Source organism: Heterodontus francisci, chromosome 17, assembly GCF_036365525.1.
Source record: "Heterodontus francisci isolate sHetFra1 chromosome 17, sHetFra1.hap1, whole genome shotgun sequence".
Taxonomy (NCBI): Eukaryota; Metazoa; Chordata; class Chondrichthyes; order Heterodontiformes; family Heterodontidae; genus Heterodontus; species Heterodontus francisci.
Genome location: NC_090387.1, coordinates 86,908,524 through 86,926,495, shown reverse-complemented (window position 1 = coordinate 86,926,495; position 17,972 = coordinate 86,908,524). Strand labels below are relative to the sequence as shown.

Genomic DNA, 17,972 nt, shown 5'->3' with positions numbered 1-17,972 from the left:
ATCTACTGGTTCACCTTTATCCACTCTGCTTGTTATATCCTCAAAGAACTCGAACAAATTTGTCAAACATGATTTCCCGTTCATAAAACCAGTTGACTCTGTTTGAATGCATTATGTTTTTCTAAATGTCCTGCTATTTCTTCCTTAATAATTGACTCAAGCATTTTTCCAATGACTGATGTTAAGCTAACTGGTCTATAGTTTCCTGCTTTCTGCCTCCCTCCTTTCTTGAATAACGGTGTCACATTAGCAGTTTTCCAATCCGCTGGTACCCTACCGGAATCCAGTGAGTTTTGGTATATTATGACCAATGCCTCCACTATCTCTACAGCCACTTCTTTGAAAACCCTTGGGTGCAGGCCATCAGGTCCTGGTGACTTGTCTGCCTTTAGTCCTTTCAGTTTGTCCAGCACCTTTTCCCTCATGATAGTGATTGTTACAAGTTCTTCCCTCCCATTAACACCTTGCTCATCTATTATTGTTGGGATGTTCATAGTGTCCTCCACCATGAAGACTGATGCAAAATATTGGTTTAAATTATCTGCCGTTTCCCTGTTCCCTGTTATTAATTCCCCATCCTCATTCCCCCAAGTGTCCCACACTTACTTTAGCTACTCATTGATGATACAAGTAACATCGCAGTATTAGCTGTAAGTGGGGAAATGGAAGATTACCAGAGAAGTTCTACTGAAAAAATTGTTGGAGTTGTGGGCTGACAATTCCCCAGTTCCTGATGGACTTCATCCCAGGGTGTTAAAAGAAGTGGCGAGTGAGATAGTTGATGCGTTAGTTTTATTTTTCCAAAATTCCCTAGATTTGGGGAAGGTTCCTTTAGATTGGAAAATAGCGAATGTAACTCCTTTATTCAAAAAGGGAGGCGACAGAAAGCAGGAAACTACTGGCTAGTTAGCTTAACATCTGTCTTAGGGAAAATGTTAGAAGCTATTATTAAAGATGTTATAGCAGGGAATTTAGAAAAATTCAAGGTAATCAGGCAGAGTCAACATGGTTTTGTGAAAGGGAAATCAAGTTTAACCAATTTATTGGAGTTCTTTGAGGGAGTTACATGTGCTGTAGATAAAGGGGAACTGGTGGATGCATTGTACTTAGATTTCAAGAAGGTATTTGATAAGGTGCCACATCAGAAGTTATTGCAGAAAATAAAAGCTCATGGTGTAGGGGGTAACATATTAGCATGGATAGAAGATTGGTTAGCTAACAGGAAACAGAGAGTAGGCATAAATGGGCCATTTTCTGGTTGGCAAGATGTAATAAGTGGTATGCCACAGGGATCTGTGCTGGGGCCTCAACTTTTCACAATTTATATAAATGACTTAGATGAAGGGACCGAAGGTATGGTTACTAAATTTTCTGATAACACAAAGATAGGTAGGAAAGTAAGTTGTGAAGAGGACATAATGAGGCTACAAAGGGATATAGATAGGTTAAGTGAGTGGGTAAAGACCTGGCAAATAGAGTATAATGTGGGAAAATGTGAAATTGTTCACTTTGGCAGGAAGAATAAAAAAGAAGCATATTATCTAAATGGTGAGAGACTGCAGAGCTCTGAGATGCAGAGGGATCTGGGTGTCCTAGTGCATGAATCACAAAAGGTTAGTATGCAGGTACAGCACGTAATCAGGAAAGCTAATAGAATGTTATCGTTTATCATGAGGGTAATGGAATACAAAAGTAGGGAGGTTATGCTTCAGCTGTACAGGGCATTGGTGAGACCACATCTGGAGTACTGTGTACAATACTGGTCTCCTTATTTAAGGAAGGATGTAAATGCATTGGAGACAGTACAGAGAAGGTTTACTTGACTAATACCTGGAATGGGCAGGCTGCCTTACAAAGAAAGATTAGACAGGCAAGGCTTGTATTCGCTGGAGAATTTAGAAGAGTAAGATGCGACTTGATTGGAACATATAAGATCCTGAGGGGTCTTGACAGGGTGGATGTGGAAAAGATGTTTTCCCTTGTGGAAGAATCTTGAACTAGGGGTCACTGTTTAAAAATAAGGAGTCGCCCATTTAAGACAGAGATGAGGAGAAATTTTTTCTCTCAGATGGTTGTGAATCTTTGGAGTTCTCTTCCTCAAAAGGCAGTGGAAGCAGAGTCTTTGAATATTTTTAAGGCAGAGGTAGACAGATTCTTGATAAACAAGGGGGTGGAAGGTTATCGGGGGTAGGTGGAAATGTGGAGTAATCAGTTCTGCCATGAACTTATTGAATGGCACAGCAGGCTCGAGGGGTCGAGTGGCCTACTCCTGCTCCTAATCCATATGTTCGTATCATATCCTCAGCCCCCATGTGCTGAAGCACTGCAACAGTGAAATCAGGTGACATAACAGTGAACTCAGCCCTCAGCTGTGACAAAGACTGACGGTGCATGATAGAGACTGATAAGCACTTTGGGATGTTTTACTATGTTAAAGGTGCTATATAAGTGCAAATTATAGTTCGTATTGCTGAATTTACTTTGGCTTAGGTACAGTAATTGATCCAGTCATCTGATCATTTCTACTGTATGTACTAATCCAACTCCATAACTCTATTAGCCTCACAATAACTTGATCAGGGAAAAAACTGTCCTGTCCCAAATTTCAAACAAGGCGGGGGTGTAGATCAGAGCACAGTGTGTCAGTGATCAGGTTGTGAGCACAGGGAGGCAGGAGTGTGATACGACAGGAGTCAGGATGTAACAGGGAGTGCGGTGAGACAGGGAGTGCGATGTGGCAGGGAGTGCGATGTGGCAGGGAGTGTGGTGTGGCAGGGAGTGCGATGTGGCAGGGAGTGCGGTGTGGCAGGGAGTGTGGTGTGGCAGGGAGTGCGATGTGGCAGGGAGTGCGATATGGCAGGTAGCGCGGGTGAGACAGGGAGTGCAGTGTGTCAGGGAGTGCAATGTGGCAGGGAGTGCGATATGGCAGGGAGTGTGATATGGCAGGGAGCGCGGTGAGACAGGGAGTGCAGTGTGTCAGGGAGTGTGATATGGCAGGTAGCGCGGTGAGACAGGGAGCAGGTGAAACAGGGAGTGCTGTGAGACAGGAAGCGCAGTGTAACAAGGATCAGAGTGCGCCAGGCTGCCTGGTGTGCCAGGGACCTGCTGCAGCAGGGAGCATGTTGTAGCAGGAATCAGGTGTGGCAGGGAGCTGGTTGTGGCTGGGGACTGGTGTGGTTGGGAGCTGGATGTGGCAGAACACTGGGTGTGTGGCAGGATGTTGCCTTGTGCTCATTGCTCCTCATACAGCAAGCTCCTGTTATTAACAATGAATTGGCCTTGCAGAGGTTGCCTCTCAGCAACAAGCAGCAGAGAGTATGATCAGGCTTGCCTTTCTGGGACACACATACTTTTGAAAACTCAATCAAGATAACAGTGATGCACCCTTATGGGCAAACTACATTTCTGAATGCAAAATGTCTTAATGTGTCTTTTTATATAGTCATAGAGTCATTACCACACAGAAGGAGGTCATTTGGCCCATCGATTCCATGCCAGCTTGTGTTGCTTCCCTATCCATAATTTGGCTTTGTTAAATGTCTAACCTGTGAAGAATCATTTTGTCGAAGTGCAGCTGTTTACGATTGAGCTCCAGCTCCGCACGTACTCCATAACAGGATACATTAAAGAGGACTGGCTCGGGATTCTCTCGTATACAACAGACGAGGCAGTCATCGAATTTTCCAGGTGCAGTCGGGTAGGCCCAGATTGTGATGTCCTGAAAGGGACAATTTGTGAGCTTAAGAATTCTGACCACATACATCAAATCCACCTTTTCCGCACATAAAATGGCTTCATTCTACTTATAATGTTTTATCATCACCCTATTAAATGTTTCCATACTGTGTGGAAAATGTAGGTTGGCTCAATGAAAGCTAAAATATGTTTGATTTACAAGGATACTAATATTTAATTATTTTTATTAAGCAAATATAAATACTGGCGCTCCTTGCACCAACATGAGCTGTCTCCATTCAGCTGACGCTTGCATATTTTTGTGGCTCATTTGTTCACTTGCTGTTGTATGTGAAGTAGAAACTCATAACAAGACAATGCTGACTCTGTTCGATCTTCAACCATGTTCTGTCAAAAGCTGGCCTGAAGAGGGCTCTCATCCTTGACTACATGGAGCACAGGAAAGAATGCTCTTTGTTTCCGCAGCCAGGAGATAAAATTCCTTGTCTATTTGTCTCTGGAACACATTTACATAGTCTGCTTCAAATTCCTTATTTATTCCACATCCCAATTACTCTTTTGGTGGGGAGAAAAGCACTCAATTTCCACCAAAATCGTACCAAATCTCCATTTTTCTAACTGGCATGCCTTGGTATTTGAATCTTTCACCACAATCACCAATCTGCTTGTGTATTTTTAACATTTCCATCATCATACATATTTTAAAAACATTTTCCTGATACAAGGTTTATCCTTCATTGGAAATTCAGCCAGGGATTGCTCAATCTCCAAACATTCCTTCAACAGGTAATCAAAAAACTCAGCAAAACACATTCTGTACAAATGATCCTGGCCATTTTACATTGACTTACTTCATGTGGAAATTATGGTCTTGGGATTTGGAGTCATGCATCTGTTATTCATAGATTTCAGAATGTACCAATCACAATCACCATACAAATATACTCCCGCTGGCACTGTCCAAACCCTACAACTGTACCCTCACCATCTCCACCCAAACCTAACAGTGTACCTGCACCATCTCCACCCAAACCCTACAGTGTACCCTCACCATCTCCGTCCAAACCCTACAGTGTACCCTCACCATCTACACTCAAACCTGACAGTGTACCCTCACCATCTCCACCTAAACCCTACAGCGTACCCTCACCATCTCCATCCAAACCCTACACTGTACCCTCACCATCTCCACCCAAACCCGGCAATGTAATCTCACCAACTCCCAAACCCTACAGTGTACCCTCACAATCTCCATCCAAACCCTACACTGTACCCTCACTATCTCCACCTAAACCCTACAGCGTACCCTCACCATCTCCGTCCAAACCCTACACTGTACCCTCACCATCTCCATCCAAACCCTACATTGTACCCTCACCATCTCCACCCAAACCCTACAGTGTACCCTCACCATCTATACTCAAACCTGACAGTGTACCCTCACCATCTCCACCTAAACCCTACAGCGTACCCTCACCATCTCCATCCAAACCCTACACTGTACCCTCACCATCTCCACCCAAACCCAGCAATGTAATCTCACCAACTCCCAAACCCTACAGTGTACCCTCACCATCTCCACCCAAACTCTACACTGTACACTCACCATCTCCCAAACCTTACACTGTACCCTCACCATCTCCGCCCGAATCCTACACTGTACCCTCACCATCTCCACCCAAACCCTACACTGTACCCTCACCATCTCCGCCCGAATCCTACACTGTACCCTCACCATCTCCGCCCGAATCCTACACTGTACCCTCACTATCTTCATCCAAACCCTACATTGAGCCCTCACCATCTCCCAAACCCTACACTGTACCCTCACCATCTCCATCCAAACCCTACACTGTACCCTCACCATCTTCATCCAAACCCTACATTGAGCCCTCACCATCTCCCAAACCCGACACTGTACCCTCACTATCTCCGTCCAAACCCTACACTGAACCATCATCATCTCTGTCCAAACGCTACACTGTACCCTCTCTAACACCGCCCAAATTCTGCACTGTACCCTCTGTCCATTCAAAGAACAGTAGCGTAGTGGTTGTGCTACTGGATGAGTAATGCAGAGGTCTGGACTAATGCTCCAGAGTCATGTGTTAACATCCCACCACATCAGCTGGGGGAAATTAAATTCAATTAATTAATAAATCTGGAATACAAAGCTCGTATCAGTAATGATGATCATATAACTACCAGATTGTTGTAAAAACCTATCTGGTTCACGAATGCCCTTCAGGGCAGTAAATCGGTTGTCCTTACCCGGTAAGGCCTACATTTGACACCCGACCCACAACAATGTGGTTGACTCTTAACTGACCTCTGAAATGCCTTAGCAAGCCACTCAGTTGTATCATACCACAACAGATAAGTCGAATAAGAAACAAACGGGCGGACCAGTTGGCATTGACCAGAAACGACAAAGACACTCCTTGCCCAGTCAACTCTGCAAATCCATCTCATTAACATCTGGGGACTTGTCCCAAAGACTAGTCAAGCAACAGCCTGACAGTCATCGAATCATACCTTACAGCCAATGCCCCAGATTCCTCCATCACCATCCCGGGGTCTGTCCTGCTGGTGGAGACAGACCAGAGAAAGCAAAAAAGTGGTATGCAGTTGGGAGGGAGTGGCCCTGGGAATCCTCAATGTGGATTCTGGACCCAATGAGTGTTCATGGTATCAGGTTAAATATGGGAAGAAAACCTCCTACTTATTACCAATTACTGCCCTCCCTCAACTAATGAGTCAGTGCTCCTCCATGTTGAACACCACTTGGGAAGAAGCACTGAGGATAGTAAGGGCACAGAATGTACTCGGGATGGGAGACTTCAATGCCCATCACCAAATGTGGCTTGGTAGCACTGCTACGGGCTGTCCACAAGAACAAATCTGCCAGATTGGGCCTTCAGGATGAGCGAACCAACACAAGGGAGAAACCTACTTGACCTCGGCCTCACCAATCTACCTTTTGCAGAGGCATCTGCCCATGACAATATTGGTATGACTCACCACCACAAAGTCCTTGTGGAAACAAAGTCTCATCACTGAGGACACACTATTGTGTTGTCTGGCACTAACACATTGCTAAATGGGGTAGATTCAGAACAGATCTAGTAGCTCAAAACTGGGCTGCTATGAGGCACTGTGAACCATCAGCAGCAGCAGAATTGTACTCCACCACAACCTGTAACCTCATTGCCTGGCATGCCTCACTATGCCATTACCATCAAGCCAGGAGACCAACCTTGGTTTAACGAAGAGAGTAGGACAGCATTCAAGGAGTAGTAGCAGGCTACATAAAGATGAGGTGCCAACCTGGTGAAGCTACAACACAGAACTACATGGATGCTAAACAATGGGAATGGCATGCAATAGAGTAAAGCGATCTCATAATAGATCAGTTCAAAGTTCTGCAGACTTGTACATCCAGTCGTGAATGGTGGTAGACAATTTAGCAACTAACTGGAGGAGGAGACTCCACAAATATCCCCATCCTCAATGATGGGAGCTCAGCATATCAGTGCTGAAGGTTGAAGCATCTGCAACCATCTTCAGCCAGAGCTGCCGAATAGATGATCCATCTCAACCTCCTCCTGAGGTCCCTAACATCACAGATACCTATCTTCAGCCAATCCAATTCACTCCACATGATATCAAGAAACAGCTGTGTGCAATGGATACAGCAAAGGCTATGGGCCCTGACAATATCCTGGCTGTGGTGCTGAAGACATGCTCCAGAACGAGCTTCGACCCTAGTCAAGCTGTTCCAGTATAGCTATCACTGGCATCTACCCGACAATGTGGAAAATTGGCCATGTATGTCCTGCCCACACAAAAAGGACAAATCCAATCAGGCAAATTACCAGTCTACTGTCAATCATCAGCAAAGTAATGGAAGGTGTCGTCGACAGTGCTATCCAGCAGCACTTACTCACGAATAACCTGCTCCATGATTCCCAGTTTGTGTTCCACCAGGGACACTTGGCTCAAGATCTCATTACAGCCTTGGTCCAAACAGGGACAAAAGAGCTGAATTCCAGAGGTGAGGTGAGTTCCTTTGGTTGTGTCCTAGATCCAACCATCTTCAGCTGCTTCATCAATGACCTTCCCTCCATCATAAGTGAGAATGTTCACTGATGTTTGCACCGTGTTCAGTACCATTTGCAAATCTTCAGATACTGAAGCAGTCCATGCCCGAATGCAGCAAGATCTGGACAAAATTCAGATGTGAGCTGATAATTGTCAAGTGACATTCACACCAAACAAGTGCCAGGCAATAACCACATCCAACAAGAGAGAACCTAACCATCTCCCCTTGATATTGAATAGCATTACCATTGCTAAATATCTCACCATCAACATCTTGGGGGTTACCACTGACCAGAAACTTTACTGGTCGAGCGATATAAATACAGTCGCTACAGAAGCAGGTTAGAGACAGGGAATTCTGCAGCAGCTAACTCAACTCTTGACTCCCCAAAGCCTGTCCACCATCTACAAGGCACAAGTCAGGATTGTGATGGAGTCCTCGCTGCTCGCCTGGATAAGTGCAGCTCCAATAACACAAGAAGCTCAACACCATCCAGGATAAAGCAGTCTGCCTGATCGGCACCTTCTCCACCTTAAACAATGAATTCCTCCAGCATAAGGGCATGTTGGCTGCAGTGTGTGCCACCTAAAAGATACACTGCAGCAACTCGTCAAGACTCCTTAGACAGCATCTTCCAGACCTGTGACCTCTACCATCTAGATGAACAAGGTGCATGGGAACACTACCACCTGGAAATTTCCCTCCAAGCCACACACCATCCTCACTTGGAACTATATCTCTGTTCCTTCACGATTGCTGGGTCAAAATCCTGGAACTCCCTCCCTAACAGCACTGCACTGGTACCTACACCACACGGACTGCTGTGGTTCAAGAAGGTGGCTCATCACCACCTTCTCAAGGGCAATTTGGGATGGGCAACAACAGTTGGCCTTGCCAGCAATGCTCACATCCCATAAACAAATTTAAAAAAAAGAATGACAGCTTAAGGAAAAATATGTACTTGCTTGTAACCTCTTGGGGAAAAAAAACATTTAAAGTCTCAAAGTTCTCATCTTTAAACATGCAAAGATTTTAAGAATGCAGTGCAGACCAGCCATGTGATTTGAAGTATTTGGCAATACAGCTACTGTTTGTGTGACTGTGCGTGACTTCACATCAATGATGGTTCACACTGTGTTGTGGATACGCATACCTTTTTTTGATAGGCTGCAAGAGTCACACGGGGTGGATCCACAAGGTAGGTGGCGGCTTTTACATCATTCTGATAACCGAAGGACACCTCGGCCTCCATGGGCGAAGTATTCATTATTTTAATGATTTCCCTGTTTTCTGGGTATTGACCCTCCTTGTACCTAAAAAAATCAGAAATATAACAGTATTATAACAATCCCTACAACATTGAATTGATTGAATCATTTTTCCCCATTTTATATTCTCCCCTCTTGCATGTTCTGTGTACAGATGCCACAGGTACATGTAACTCCAGTGCCATTCTTTATGTGAGCCTAGACATTGAGGGCTGTCAGGCTGCTCAACCATGTAAGGCACCCATCCACAAACATTCGCTCCCTGCACCACTGACGCACAGTGGCAGCAGTGTGTACCATCGACAAGATGCACTGTAGCAATGCACCAAGGCTCCTTAGACAGCACCTTCCAAACTCGTGACCTCTACCATCTAGAAGGACAAGGGTAGCAGATGCATGGGAACGCCACCACCTGCAAGTTCCCCTAAAAGCAACACACCATCCTGACTTGGAATTATATCACCGTTCCTTCACTGTTGCAGGGTCAAAATCCTGGAACTCCTTTCCTAACAGCACAGTAGGTGTACCTACCCCACATGGACTGTAGCGGTTTAAGAAAGCAGCTCACCCCCATCATCTCAAAGGCAATTAGGGATATGCAATAAATGCTGGTGTAGCCAATGATACCCACATCCCATGAACGAATATTTTTTTAAAAATCTTGGAAACAGGAATAGGAGGAGGGTATTCTGCCACTCATGACTGTCCTGCCATTCAATTAGATTGTGGCAGGATTGGCATTCCATCCACCACTTTAAACATTCACTCCCTCCACCACCAGCATGTGGTGGCTGCAGTGTGTACCATCTACAAGTGGCATTGCAACAACTCACCAAGCCTCCATCGACAACATCTTCCAAACTCTCGACCTCCACTACCTAAAAGAACAAAGGCAGCAGACACATGGGAACACTACCACCTGCAAATTCTACCCCAAGTCACAAACCATCCTGACTTGAAACTATATAACCATTCCTTCACTGTCGCTGGGTCAAAAATGGAACTCACTCCCCAACAGCACTATGGGTGCACATACAACACATGGACTAAAGCGTTCAAGAAGGTGGCTCACCACCACCATCTCAAAGGGAATACAAGCCTAGTCTCTGCAACCTGTTCTCATAATTTAACTGTATTCGTCCAGTATCATTGTGGTGAATTAGCACTCCATCCTCTCCAAGAGTAATATGAATCATAGACGAACCTGATCATGTGCTTCCCCAATGTCCATATGTGCTCTGTCTAGTAGGGATGACTGTACAGTGTTCATGCATCATGCTTGTTCTAGTCCAGGGATATTGAGGGTATTAAACTCAATAGACAAGGAATTGAACCTTAGACCTTCTCGTATGTGCAGCTCAGTATATATGGTACATTCACTTACTATTTGGGACAATCAGCTAGGCATGACGGGCTCTGAAGTGTAACATACTCATCACTTGTTTGACACTTCGAAGCATGTTGTAAACTTGACATGGATAATTGGTCCAGACCAGATGGGATACTGATCACAGCAGTATTTTGTCCCTTATAAGTTGACCTCACATTTCTGTTAACTGAATCTCATCTCACTGTCAAATTGGTTTCATTGGAGTTATTCCTGATATTAGTTTACTGGGTGATCTGTGGGTATACTGCACTGTAGACAAAGTGAAACTTTTGATGTGTAGGCTCACCAATGACATTCATCTGACCCTGCAACAGTGCTGTGCCAGAAGACTGCTGGATAATTAGGAGAGATTTAAGAGAAATGGTTTGGCTCTATTCAGAATTCAGCAAGCAACAAGGCTAAGACTGACAAGTCAAAGACTTTGGACTAAAAATTAGATAAGGCCTGTTCATGGACATGGGGGATCACAATGCATGATTACCCCGTGCCCAATGGAAGTGGTGCAGGCAGCTCGAAAGCTTTGTGTTGCCTGCTCATCTCCATGATTGTGGCATGCAGGCCAGTGCGAAATGTACTGTTGACTGGATGCATGCTCAGTAAGGAGCTCATGTTTGTGTGAGGCTAGCAACAAAGTCAGCCTGCTCTTCTTAAAGATGAGGTGCACTCTGGCTGCTGCAGGGGGTTGAAACTGTTTGTGTAAGAGTTTATCAGGATGAAGAAAGAAGAGAAATGGAACAGCACACCAGAGAGAGAGCTCCCAGGTTCTCCAATGCAGTATGGAAAGCTTAATACAGGAGGTGGAAAGGAGGAGAGTGCTCATTTTTCTACAGGGGGCCAGCAAGTCCTTCAGACATATGCTTAGACGGGAATGGAAGCAGATAGCCATGGAGGTCAATGCAAGGAGTATGGTCCTGTGGACCTGGCTGCAGTGCCACAAAAGTTCAATGACTTCAAATGGTCAGTGAATGCACCTTCAAATGCCATACCTTACCTACTGCATCACCAACCTCACAACTGCTCAATGCACCACATTCCTATCACTCACCTCTGAAAAATCTTTGACAATCAGGGCTCATGCCTAACATTCAGATACTCCAACTCACCCTCATACACTCAACACCACTGAAATGTCTCACACCCACATCTCACAGCTTCCACATATTCCCAGTTATTCAGCTATGACAGGCACATCACTCCAAACACGTTGCAACATTCTCAAAGTCACCTTTAAACTTGGCTATTCTGATACTCTCCAGTCTAGCTCCCCATCTTGCACTCTTGATAAACCTGTCCTCATCCAAAACTGCTGCCTGTATCCTAAATTGCACCAAGTCCCATTTGCCTTGGCTCCTGGTTCAGAAATGCCAGGATTTTAAAATTCTCATCCTTATTTTCAAATTCATCCATGGCCTTGCCCCCTCCCGATCTCTGTAACTTCCTCCAGCCCACTAACTATCTAAAATCTTTGTGCTACTCCAATTCTAATCTCTTGCACATCCTTGGTTTTAATCACTTTGCTATTGGCAGCCATGCCTTCTGCTGCTTCATCCCTTAGCTCTGAAATTCCCTCCATCAGCTTCTTTGTCTCACTACCTCCCTCCAAGTTGCTCCTTAAAGCCTACCTTTTTGACAAAGTTTTTGGCTCCCTGTCCTAATATTTCTTCATGTGGCTGTGTCAAATTTTGTCTGACAACGCTGATGTGAAGTGCTTTGGGAAGTATTGAAGGTGCCATATAAATGCAAGTTGTTGTTTTATTTGGTTTTTATACTGTGCACTATAAATTTACTTTATCAAATATTACTCATTGATCTCCCATGGCATTGCTCCCTGTAAGTCAGAGCAATTGGGGTGTCAGCAGCAGAGTTTGAAGTAAGTAGATGTGGCATTTACAGGAAGTGCATGTTGCATGCAAGACTTTTAACTTAGTTAAGTATTGTGGCCTAGAAATTCTGGCAACCATTTGGCCACAGGTCCTCCAGTGGGGTTGAACATCTGCCCACAACTTTATCACAATCTCAAACCCATGGGAGGGCATCATTTAAATATCAGCCATGAAGAGCATTACCACAGCATTCACTCAGTAGAAAGGAGAGGACTTCCAAGAGTGGTTGGTCCACAAGCTGACCTAGCCAAAAAGGGAAATTCTCCAGAGGTGCTCAGACTATGTTTCCTTGATGGTGAAGCTTGGGCCAAACTTTCCATCCAGAATCAACTACTTGTTTTCTGCTAAGTGAAGCCCATTTACAGCTCCATTGGGCGTGTACGCCTGCATCTTGTAGGGATAGATTCCATGGCCACAACTTCCAAGATTTACAGTACTGCCCTGGACCCTACACACTTGGCATCATATGGACATGAGGAAATAAGGTAAAGTTTAAAACAGTTGCATGGCAAAATATTTACATCAGAAGAAAACTGTGGACTACCACAGCTGTTCAGTTCAGACAACAAAGCCATGCTTTCAGAATTCCAAAGGTGTTCTCTATTATTATTATAGTGGATGCATTGAGCTCTTGCATCTCTCCTAAGTGGCACCTTAAGGAACCCTGACTGGGAGCTGGGTTTGCAGAGGACAACACTTATTTTCAAGAAGTCATCCGTTAACCATACTTTGATTGTCAAAAAACTGTGACAAAGGACTGTCTCACTATAAACAGATCATTACATTGACAGGCAGGGTTTTAGACACATGGCCACTCACCTGCTGCATATTTAGGGCATGGTATCCCTTTCTAATGATGTAATTCATTGTATCTTCAATTGGAGCTCCATTGATGAGCACAATTGACAGTATCCTGCTCCTTTTGGAAGCCTGTCATTCTGAAAAAAGCCCATTGGCCTCTCATTGAAAAGGTGCATCCATGGGGAGTGTCATGAAGGCCCCCACCTGCCAAGAATGAGGCACATTAATTTCACCACATGGGCATTAAATTTCAAATTGTTGCTGGGAAGAAGAGAAGGCCTATGACAAAGGGTTGCCAAGCCCCTAGCTGGAAAGTCATTTTTGCATATTAACAGTGTTTGGAACAAAGGAGCTATCCCCTGCTACAATACAATCCACAAACAAATGTGGTCAAACCAGTTGGTCACATGACTAACCTATTTGGCAGTCTGGATTTCTTTTCAGAATTGTACAGTTTGAACTGAGAGCTTGGAAAAAGCACAATGCTCCTGGACTGAAGCAGACCTCCTCTCCTGTCTGCCTGCTCCCAACTCTTTCTCATGGAACTCCAAAACCCACTGAAGACACATGAACCCCAAGAGAGAAAAGTCTCAAACAGTGAACAAGGTTTGAGAAGAATACTGGGCCCCAACAAAAAGCTAGATCTACCTACAATCAAGGACTCTACAGCGAGCTCAAAGCACAGTAACAAAAACTTTCTTCAGAGATTGCCTCAAACTTTTCCACTTTATTTTTCTTTTGCTCTTCTCTGTTTCCATTTGTATGTGTTTATCGCGTATGCATGCTAGCGTGGGATGCATCGTGTATCTGTAGGCATTAACCGAATTAGAGTTTTTAGTTTAAGTTTAATAAAATTTCACTTTTCTTTAAACCTGAGAAAACCTGTTGTGCTGGTTTCTTTGCCTTATAATTGGAAAGCAGTGAACAAGGATTCACCAAAGGTGAGGTAAAAACACGGTGTTCCAGTAAGACCAGGTGAAGGCTGAAAGTGAACCCTAAACCTCTTCCCCACCTGGTCGTAACAGAGAGCATGAAGTGAAGCAGGCAGCTCTAGTGAACAGTGTATTAGTTATCTGCTTAATGCAACACTGGAGCACTGACTGTCAAATACTGCACCGATCTTCTGCACTAGACTCGAAAAGTTCCGCTGCATGGAATGAGGAACAGTGGAAACCATTACCTCCAGCAGTGATATTTTTCAAAATTGGCTTCATGGAGCTCACCTTTAAGAAATCTGAGATTCTTTGTGCAGTGTTGCTCAGGCTGCTGTAGGTAAACGTTCTGTGCTCAGTACAATCTAGTGGTTGACTTCTTACCCTACTCGGTCCCCTCTGATGCAGTCGGAACCTACACTGGCCCCATCTTCTCCTCTTCCTTATCAAATACAGAGGAATACCTGGAGGACTAGCATGTGCTCTGGAACCCATCAAGGAATTCCCTGTCAAGACACAGTGTGGGCCATTTTAATGTCTCCCCCACCATGAATTCATAGTTTCAGGTCTCAGCCTCCAGTTTAAGTACTTTAACTGACAAGAGCAATGAAATATCTACTGAGATAAATCCTCTCCTTGTAATAAGGTGCCTGATTGAAACATGCGTGTAAATTTGGTACCTTCCAAGATCCTCCCTAAGATTTATACCTTGATAGTTGGGCCCACCTTTTCCTGTTCCAGTTGGACTTTGTGAATGACATATAAAGGGGCAGGATGATAGGACATGTGTTGAAGGATGTCAAACTATTATCCAGTCCACATTTCCATATCCTCTGCTTGTTTTCAGGTGCATCTTGGCAGCACTGTTTTCAAAGGGGCGGGAAAGGGATGGTGGGAATCAGTGGTTGGTGATGAAGAGGGGAATTTGGAAAAGCTGGAAGACTGACACTTCAGAGCAGACTTGGCATAGCATGATCCTGAAATACAGGTACTATAAAATACAGAAACAAGAAGGCAACATGGAATCATACAAGATCTTAGCTAGCCTGAGTTGGATTACTGTGTACAGTCTTGGGGGCCCCATTACCAGATGTATGTTAAGCAATGGAAACGGTGCAGTGTATATTAATTCCACTGTTAACTGTTATGGAGAGTGACCTGAGAAATTTTTAAGAATGTTGAGCTATGACAGATGGAATCTGAAATTTTGTGATAGCTTCGAAGGCAGACTGGCAGACTCCCTGGAGAAATAACAGAAACGGTGGAAAACAGATGTTTGTATCATTTCTCCCAGGTTTCCAGTGCAAAGATGCTTCAAGGGGATTTGCAGAGGCTAAGCAAGTGGGAAAAAATTTGGCAGATGGAATACAATGTGGAGAAATGTGAGGTTATCTACTTTGGTTGGAAAAAAAGAAATGCAGAGTATTTCTTAAATGGTGAGAGGTTGGGAAGTGTTGAATTTCAAAGGGACTTTGGTGTCCTAGTTCATGAGTCACTGAAAGCTAAAATGCAGGTTCTTTTGGGCCTCTAAGGACCTCCTTAGAGGCCCAAAAGAACCTGCATATTAGCTTTCAGTGACTCATGAACTAGGACACCAAAGTCCCTTTGAAATTCAACACTTCCCAACCTCTCACCATTTAAGAAATACTCTGCAGGTACAGCAAGCAATTAAGAAGTTGAATGGTATGTTGGCCTTTATTACGGGGGATTTGAGTATAGGAGTAAAGATGTCTGGCTGCAATTATATAGAGCCTTGGTGGGACCACACCTGGAGTATTCTGTGCAGTTTTGGTCTCCTTACGTAAGGAAAGATGTACTTGCCATAGAGGGAGCACAACGAAGGTTCACCAAACTAATTCCTGGGATGGAGGGATTGTCATATGAGGAAAGATTAAATAGACTGGGCCTTTATTCTCTGGAGTTTAGAAAAAAAGAGAGGTGATCTCCTTCAAACATACTTACAGGGCTCGACAGGGGAGATGCAGGAAGGTTGTTTCCCCTGGATGGGGAGTCTAGAATCAAGGGACAGAGTCTCAGAATAAGGGTAAGGCCATTTAGGACTGAGATGAGGAGGAACTTCTTCACTCAGAGGGTGGTGAATCAGAGGAGCGTGGAGGCTCAGTTATTGCAATTGTTCAAGACTGAAATTGATAGATTTCTACATATTAAAAACATCAGAGGATATGGGGATATTGCAGAAAAATGGTGTTGAAATAGAAACACAGAAAATAGAAGCAGGCCATTAGGCCCTTCGAGCCTGCTCCGCCATTCATTATGATCATGGCTGTTCCCGCTTTTGCCCCATATCCTTTTGCCCCAAGAGCTATATCTAACTCCTTCTTGAAGACATACAATGTTTTGGCCTCAACTGCTTTCTGTGGTAGTGAATTCCACAAGCTCAGCACTCTCTGGATGAAGAAATTTCTCCTCATCTCAGTCCTGAAAGGTTTACTTTGTATCCTTAGACTATGACCCCTGGTTCTGGACTCCCCCATGATCGGGAACATCCTTGCTGCATCTACCCTGTCTAGTCCTGTTAGAATTTTATAGGTTTTTATGAGATCCCCCCTCACTCTTCTGAACTCCAGCAAATATTGTCCTAGCCGACTCAATATCTCCTCATACGTCAGTCCCGCCATCCCAGGAATCAGTCTGGTAAACCTTCGCTGCACTCCCTCTATAGCAAGAACATCCTTCCTCAGATAAGGAGACAAAAACTGCACACAATATTCCAGGTGTGGCCTCACCAAGGCCCTGTATAATTGCAGCAAGACATCCTTGCTCCAGTACTCGAATCCTCTTGCTATGAAGGCCAACAAACCATTTGCCTTTTTTACCTCCTGTTGCATCTGCATGCTTACCTTCAGCGACTGGTGTACGAGAACACCTGGGTCTCGTTGCATATTCCCCTCTCTCAGTTTATAGCCGTTAATATATAATATATTTTTATAGAAGATCAATATGATCTCACTGAATGGCGCAGCAGGCTCAAAGGGCTGAATGGCCTACTCCTGCTCCTATTTCTTACGTTCTTATCTCCCACCAAAGTTATGGCAGTAGATCAGGGACACTCCAGAGGAAATTCAGGGCCATCATTTGCACTGATTGCCAAGACAGTACTGAGGAGGCACAAATACAAGATATAATCACAAAAGGAATTTAAAAAGGCAGGTTGAGGAAAAATTCTTGATGCAGAGGGGTGTTAGAATGTGGAATTTTCTGCCACGAACACCCGTTGAAGTAGAGTCCAGAAATTCTTATAAAAGGAAGTATACACAGTTGCTTGGGAAAAGAATACTAAAGAATATTGGGAGTGAGTAAGGGAACAGAATTAGTCCAGTGGATGGTTTGTTGCTGTATTGTGACATTCTATGATGAGTTGAAATCCAAAGGACATACTAAAATAAGAGCTGAATACTGCGGATGCTGGAACTCTGAAATGAGAACAGAAAGTGCCGGAAATACTCAGCAGGTCTGCCAGATCTGCTGACTATTGCTGGAACTTTCTGTTCCAAAGGACATACCTTGTGCTAACAATACTTACCTATGTAGGATTAAAAGGATTGAGACAGTGGGGAAAAAAAAGACCAAATGCTCTCAGGATGTGGACAGTATTTCCTTTGTAGGTTAACAATAGCCATATTTTTCAAAATAATATTTTTATTTTATACGTATACAAACATGAGTCATTCTGCAGTCGTGGGCCGGAATTTTACGCCACCCCAACGAGCCGGATGGTGGCAGGGTGCTGGCGTAACATGGAGCGGAAGGCTCTGGGAGGCTTTCCCGACCCGCTCCCGCCTCCGCCCCCTTTACGTAGGGTGGGGGGGAAAACGGCCCACCCACCTCAGGCCAATCAAGGCCCTTTAGTGGCCACTTAACGATCACTTAAGGGCCTTC

The 17,972-nt window shown here is 44.4% G+C and overlaps 1 protein-coding gene across 1 annotated transcript in view; it reads right to left on the bottom strand.

Annotated features, from left to right (window-relative positions):
* Positions 1-17,972, bottom strand: part of hydin (HYDIN axonemal central pair apparatus protein) — a 1,234,740-nt gene that overhangs the window by 304,934 nt on the left and 911,834 nt on the right. Inside the window, exons 52-53 of the mRNA XM_068049816.1 lie at positions 8,952-9,111; positions 3,546-3,718 (exon numbers count right to left, since the gene is read on the bottom strand). Coding sequence (XP_067905917.1) covers positions 3,546-3,718; positions 8,952-9,111 — 333 coding nt within the window. The remainder of the gene's footprint in view (positions 1-3,545; positions 3,719-8,951; positions 9,112-17,972) is intronic.